General features: G+C 30.1%; 1 protein-coding gene across 1 annotated transcript; it reads left to right on the top strand.

Moving 5' to 3' along the window:
* The first annotated feature begins 353 nt into the window (after positions 1 to 353).
* On the top strand, positions 354 to 1076 carry LOC139849290 (uncharacterized). Its single transcript, XM_071838947.1, has 2 exons — positions 354 to 551; positions 660 to 1076. The coding sequence occupies exons 1-2, from the start codon at positions 354 to 356 to the stop codon at positions 1074 to 1076; spliced, it is 615 nt and encodes a 204-aa protein (XP_071695048.1).
* Positions 1077 to 8296: the final 7220 nt, after the last annotated feature.

Below are 8296 nucleotides of genomic sequence, written 5' to 3'. Positions count from 1 at the left end.
TGACTTAATCGAGTTGAGAGTTGAGAACGCAACCCGAGGCAAGGATGGACTAAACATGCCAGCACGACACTAGTGTTAAACATTAAATGTCGTGAGTCCCATAAAGATCTAAGAGTTGCACCTGTAATGCAATTGGTGCCCGCCGCCTACCGATTGAATCCACCATTGCTAGAAGATCAACTGATGTGATGGTGGAAGCACAATGCGGATCTTAGCCTTTTGCGTAAATTAAAAGTTTTATAAGTTTTTTTAAAACATGGGTAGTTAATTTATAAAAGGATAATTATTAAAGATACTAAAAGAACCTTGTTTATTTTGTAGATGACATCAAACGCAATTCAACCGTAAACAACATGACCATAAGGTCAATCCTTGAGAAGGAAAAATTGAATGTTAACAAATTCATTGACTGGTATCGAAACCTTCAGATTGTCTTAAAGTCTGAAAGGAAGTTGCACCATCTGGAGAATCCTTTACCTGAAGCCCCACCTGAAACTGCTAATGCTACTATTCGTAATGCTTATACTAAGCAGTATAACGAACAACTTGAAGTAGCATGTCTTATGCTTGCTAGCATGACCTCTGAGCTATAAAGGAACTTAATGGACTATAATGCATATGACATGATTGAGGAACTCAAGATGATGTCCCAATAGCAGGCTGAACAGGAATTGTTTGAAACTATGAAAGCGTTTCACGCTTGCAAACATGAGTTGGGGCAGCCGGTTAGCCAATATGTCTTGAAGATCAAAGGCTATCTGGATCAACTGGATCGCCTAGGTTACGCTATGCCACCAGTTCTTAGAGTGCACTTGATACTTACTTTACTATCCAAGGACTATGATGGATTTGTAATGAATTACAATATGCATAGCATGGGAAAAACCATTCCTGAGCTTCATGCAATGCTTAAGCAAGCTGAAAAGGGGTTACCAAAGAAGACTCATGCAGTCTTAACCATAAAGGAATGTAAAATCCAGAAAAGAAAGCCGCAAGCTGTTAGTGGAAATGGAAAAGGAAAGAGTAAGCAAGCTTACACACCTAAGAAGAAAATTCCACCACCAGCAAAGAAATAGCATCCCACAAAGAACATGGCTTGTCACCATTGTGGCCAGATTGGTCATTGGAGACGAAACTGTGTGCTTTACTTGGATGAGTTGAAGAAGGGAAAGGCTGGTTCGACCATCACTTTAGGTATCTTCGTTATAGAACTCTATAATTTTCCTAATAAAACTTGGGTTTATGAGACTGGTTGTGGTACTCATATTTGTAATGATATGCAGGGACTTAGGAAAATTCGAAAGCTGAATAAGGGGGCTTTGGATTTGTACGTTGGCAATGGCGATTGTGCAGCTGTTGTAGCTATAGGAAGCTATGAGCTCATCCTCCCAAGTGGACTTATTCTCATTTTAGATAATTGTCATTATGCACCTTCTATTACTAGAGGTGTTATTTCAGTTTCTCGTTTGAAGGATAATGGTTTTAATCATGTATTCACGGATTATGGTATTTCAGTTTCTAAGGATAATGTTTTTTATTTTAATGTTATTCCTAGAGATGGTATTTTTGAAATTGACATGCATAATCTTGTTCCAAATGAAAGTTCTATATTTAATTGTAGCTCTAAGAAATTCAAACATGATTTGAATTCTACATATCTATGGCATTGTCATCTTGGTCATATAAACAAGAAACGCATAACAAAGATGCAACACGATAGGCTTCTTGAGTCAACCAGCAATGAGTCGTTTGACATATGTGAATCTTGTTTATCTGGAAAAATGACAAAGAAACTCTTTACCCACCAGGTTGAAAGGGCAAGTGATCTATTTAGACTCATTCATACTTATGTATGTGGCCCATTTAGAACGATGTCAAGAGATGGAGCTACATACTTCGTTACTTTTACTGATGATTTTAGTAGATATTGTTATGTTTACTTGATTAAACATAAACATGAAGTATTTGAAAAGTTTAAAGCGTTTCAAAATGAAGTAGAAAATCAATTCGAAAAGACCATTAAGGTTCTACGATCCAACCGTAGAGGCGAATATATGAGTCAAGAGTTTTTAGATCATCTAAGAGATCGTGGGATTGTCTCACAATTTACTCCTTCTTACACACCTCAGCATAATGGGATGTCAGAAAGGAGAAATCGAACTTTGCTTGACATGGTTCGATCAATGATGAGTCTAACAACTCTACCAGCATCCTTTTGGGGATATGCTCTAGAGTCTGCTGCACGCATTCTCAACATGGTTCCGACCAAGAAGGTAAATAAGACACTATATGAAATATGGCATAGGAAGGTACCAAATCTGTCTTACTTGAAAGTCTGGGGTTGTGAGGCTCACATGAAGCGTGATACACCAAACAAACTTGAGTCTAGAACTATCAAGTGTATCTTTGTAGGATACTCAAAGGAAATGATGGGATACCACTTCTACTATCCAGTAGAAAACAAGGTTTTCACTGCTAGATATGCTGAGTTTTTGGAGAAGAGTCTCCTCTTACAAGAAGCAAGTGGGATGTGATGACCCGGAAATTTCCGATCAAAATTAAACTTTAATCTTTATATGTTTTCGACACGATAAGAAAAATCTGTAATGTTGAGTCTCGAAAAGTTTGAAACTATATTCATGTAATCAATTACCCTTTGACCATTACCGACGATTCACGAACAATTGTGTTCAAATAATATGTATGTATATATATATATATATATATATATATATATATATATATATATATATATATATATATATATATATATATATATATATATATATATAAATGAGTGTACATATAATATTTTAAATTAATCAAAATACACTTTAATCAATTTCAAAATATATATAGAATAATTAAGTTACTATTAAAATGAATATATATAAATTCAATACATAAGTAGTATCATATATATTGTAATATATAAAAATATGAAATATACAAAATATAGTATCTTACAATATATAATTAATAATCATGATATAATTAATAAATTGTAAAATTATTATACTAAATGTAATTACAAGCATAAAATATAGATGTCGTAGTAATATTATTATTACTTTTATTATTACTACAAATATTAATATCAATATTAGAATTATTAATATTATTATAATTTTAAAATTTTAATTTTTAAATTAAATATTTTGAACATAAATACTATTATAAGAATGATTAAAAGTATAATTTAATTGTAATTTAAAAATAACATCTCTAACATTAGTATTATTATTAAAATGGTTATTAATATTATCATTATTAAAATAAGTAAAAACTATCAATTATCGTATTATTACTAATATTATCCTTATTATAAATATGACTTTTGTATTAATATAATTGTTATTATTACTATTATTAATTTGTTAGTATTAGTATTTTTATTTTTATTTTAGGGTTAATATTAATAATATTATTACTATTAAATATAATTGCATTTATATTTATAAAAATCAATCATATCAGATAAATAATTAAGCAAAGTTGTTTAACATCACAATCAACTAGTACGATTCTGTTTTAGGGGGATATCAAACTTTAGTCGATTTTTTTTTGTTGTGTCTCTAATCAGTTATCCATCCATCTCAATTTATAATGGAAACAAAAAGGAATTAACATCAAGAACAGTTTATTTATTTATTTATTTTATGTCTGTACTGGATTACAAATTCTGTCGACTACCCTATATCAAAACAACGAATTGTACAGTGTTACTGGCTAACTCATTCAGTTCTTCCATCCACAATAACAATTACAATTATCTTAAACAATAACTAATATGGTAAATAAGATTTTTTTTTTCCTTTCTTTGCGGTACCTCTGTTAGGAACTCAAAACCACATCCTTTGAACATGAATCGTTTTTCAAAATCTAATAATACCATTCTGTTAGGATTCGTCCATTTAAACTCGCTGTAAGTTTTCACTTGTCAATTCTTTCGATTGATTAACAATTTTAGAGTCAAAGTTTTGATTTGAAAAAGTCAAACTATTGTTCATGATCAAATTCGAGTTCATATGAATGTGTTAAACTCAATTGACGATTCCAAAAGGTTCTGGGATCGATATTAAATATATTTCGTGTTTTAATCCGAGTCTATTACGTCCTTAAAACTGAAATTATAAAAGCCTTCATGTGTTCTAAACAGCGACGGTATTTTTTTTTATTTCCTTATTTATATTTTTTTTTTGCTTTTAATTAACTTAGGAATCAATACATATTGATTTTTATTTCGTTTACAAGTCTAAAACCACAAACTATAATGCTCGCTGTTGTTAATGGTTGAGTACCTGATAGAATTGAGTTAGTAAAGAAGATGGAGAAATCAGGAAACAAAATAAAAAGGGTTAAATGAAATTTTATGTGGGTTTAATCAGAAAAAACGAGATAGCGTGCTGGTTATGTGTTGCTGTGTGTATTCGGGAGGTCACAGGTTCGAGTCCCCTGTGAGGCAATAATATTTTTGGGCGATTTTCTTGAAGGTAGTTTACTTCTTTTATTTTATGTTTATTATCATTATTATTATTATTATTATTATTATCATTATTATTATTATTATTATTATTATTATTATTATTATTATTATTATTATTATTATTATTATTATTATTATTATTATTTTTATGTTAGTATTAGTATTAATATTATTAGATATTATGACTATTATGATTTTTATTATTATTAGCATTATTATTATTATTAGTAGTAATATCACCATTATTATTATTTGTATTGAAATTAAAATTATCGTTATTGTTATTATTATTACTAATACAAGTAATAGCTATTATTTTTATTATCATTATGATTATAATTACAAAAATGAATATTATTATTATCATTGTCAAGTTAAGTAATATTATAACCATCGTACTATAATTTATTATTATCATAATTAAATATAAGTATTATAATTATTGTAGTATTATTATTATTATTAAGTGTTATTATTATTATTATTACTACTACTGAGTGCTATTATGATTATTATCATTATTATAATTATAATCATTATCATTATAACTATTGTTATTATTACTATTATCATAGTTGTATTTATAAGTATTATTAGTTATATTTATGTAAGCATTAAAGACAATGTCATAACTATCATTACCCATAACATTATTATCTTTATAGTTATTATTATTTAGTATTGTTACCATTATTAGTATTATCATTAAGATTGATATTAGTATTACCATTATGATTAAAACTATTATGTTAGTATTATTATCAAAAAGTATAAGTTTCATTATCATTATTATTAAATTATTTAAATTATTAAAACCTACTGATATTATCACTATTATGAGATTTATTACTAAAACTATCATCATTATTATTAATGGTAGTATCACCTATAATATTATTATTGAAAATAATTACGTTTATGAAAATAAAAAGTTTTAAGAATATTATTAAGGATATAAGTATGTTTTAAACAAATTAACAGCCTATATATAATTATTCGTATATAACAAATTAAGTATTTTAAATATATATATTTACATATACATATGTATATACATGGAACTATATAAACAATAATCATTTCCAAATATATATACAACTTAAATAAATGATATATAAAGTTATAATATATTAAATTGTTCGATTACGATTATGAGTATTAATAAATATACAAATGATATAGGTTCGTGAATCCGAGGCCAACCCTGCATTGTTCAATATAGTCATATGTATTTTTACTACAAAATACATTAGGTGAGTTTCATTTGCTCCCCTTTTACTCTTTACATTTTTAGGGCTGAGAATACGTGCAAATGCTTTATTAACTGTTTTACAATAATTTATATGCATGAGTTTCATTAATCCCTTTTTAAATGCTTTCACAATATATATTTTGGGACTGAGAATACATGCGCTGCTTTTATAACTGTTTTACAAAATAGACACAAGTACTTAAAACTACATTCTATGGCTGGATTATTAAACCGAATATGCCCCTTTTTATTAAGTCTGGTAATCTAAGAATTAGGGAACAGACACCCTAATTGACGCGAATATTAAAGATAGATCTATTGGGCCCAACAAGCCCCATCCAAAGTATCAGATGCTTTAGTACTTCGAAATTTAAATCATGTCCGAAGGAGGATCCCGGAATGATGGGGATATTCTTATATGCATATTGTGAATGTCGATTACCAGGTGTTCAATCCATATGAATCATATTTTTGTATCTATGCATGGGACGTATGTTTATGAGAAATGGAAATATGAAATCTTGTGGTCTATTAAAATTATGAAATGATTATTTATGTTAAACTAATGAACTCACCAACCTTTTGGTTGACACTTTAAAGCATGTTTATTCTCAGGTACGAAAGAAATCTTCTGCTGTGCATTTGCTCATCTTAGAGATATTACTTGGAGTCATTCATGACATATTTCAAAAGACGTTGCATTCGAGTCATTGAGTTCATCAAGATTATTATTAAGTCAATTATAGTAAGATATATTACAAAATGGTATGCATGTTGTCAACTTTTGATGTAATGAAAGATTGTCTTTTCAAAAACGAATGCAATGTTTGTAAAATGTATCATGTAGAGGTCAAGTACCTCGCGATGTAATCAACTATTGTGAATCATTTATAATCGATATGGACTTCGTCCGAATGGATTAGGACGGGTCTCTACATGGGAGCACTGTAGATCTTGAAGAAATTCGAGAACAAGATACATTACCTTCTGAAGGCACTAGCGAAATTCGTACTGAGCCGCAACATAAAAGTGTTGAAGTACAAGACGAAGCATGTCTCATTCGTAGATATAGTAGAACCTCTCGTCCACCTGAAAGGTTATACCTTATGGTTACGACGGAGGACTTGGAATTAGAGGATCTGGGCGAACCCGCTAATTACAAAGTTGCATTGTCAGATCCTAAATCTGATAAACGGCAAGATGCTATGAATGTAGAGATGCAGTCCATGAAAGATAATCAAGTTTGGCTCTTGATTGATCTCCCACCAAACTGTAAGCCTGTTGGGTGTAAATGGATATTCAAGAAAAAGACCGACATGGACGAAAATGCACATACCTTTAAGGCCCACTTGGTTGCAAAAGGTTATACTTAAACCTACGAAATTGATTATGAAGAGACCTTTTCTCCGGTAGCGGACATTAAAGCTATTAGGATACTCATAGATATAGCAGCGTACTATGACTATGAGATTTGGCAAATGGATGTCAAAACCACATTCTTGAATAGTCACCTTAGAGAGGACGTATATTTGGTGCAACCTGAAGGGTTTGTGAATCCTAAGTATCCTAATAAAGTATGCAAGCTTCAGAAATCCATTTATGGATTAAAGCAAGCATCAAGGAGTTGGAACAAGAAGTTTGATGAGAAAATCAAAGAGTTTGGCTTCTCATAAAACCTTGATCAGCCCTGTGTGTACATGAGAGCTAGTGAGAGCGTTAAAGTCTTTCTGATCTTATATGTTGATGACATATTACTCATGGGAAATCATATTCCAACGCTACAAGACGTTAAGTCATGGCTTGGAAAATGTTTCGCTATGAAAGATCTGGGAGATGCAGTGTATATCCTAGGAATCAAGATCTATAGAGATAGATCTAAGCGGTTAATAGGTCTAAGTCAAAGTGCATATGTTGACAAAATCTTAAAGCATTTTAAGATGGATTCTTCCAAGAGAGGTAGTCTTCCGATGCAAGCAAATGTGGTGTTGAGTAAGACTCAAACCCCATCTACACCCGACGAGGTAAAGCGAATGACTGGGGTCCCATATGCTTCAACTATTAGATCCATCATGTATGCTATGAGGTACACTAGACCAGATGTTTCTTTCGCTCTCAATATGACGAGCCAATACCAACAGAATCCAGGTGAAAGTCACTGGACTGCTGTAAAGAATATATTGAAGTATTTACGAATAACTAAAGATATGTTCTTAGTTTACGGAGGTTTCGATGAACTGAGCATAAATTGTTACACTGATGCTGTAGTGACCCGGAAAATTTCGACTAAATTTTGAACCAAACTCTCGATGCGATTTAATATTTTGTAACGATAAGCAAAGTCTGTAATGTTGAGTCTCATAAATTTTGAACTATTTTAATGAATCCATTTGACCTTCGACTGTTCTCGACGATTCACAAACAACTAATTGCAAATAGATACATATATATTTAAATATATATATATATATATATAACTTGAAATAATAAAATACGATTTAATCGTTAGAACTAAAAATGTAAAATAAAATACGATATAATTAAATTGTTATGAAAATAAA

The sequence above is a fragment of the Rutidosis leptorrhynchoides genome, chromosome 5, assembly GCF_046630445.1.
Source record: "Rutidosis leptorrhynchoides isolate AG116_Rl617_1_P2 chromosome 5, CSIRO_AGI_Rlap_v1, whole genome shotgun sequence".
Classification (NCBI taxonomy): domain Eukaryota; kingdom Viridiplantae; phylum Streptophyta; class Magnoliopsida; order Asterales; family Asteraceae; genus Rutidosis; species Rutidosis leptorrhynchoides.
Note: the sequence above shows the minus strand (reverse complement) of the source record. Positions and strands in the feature narration are given on the sequence as shown.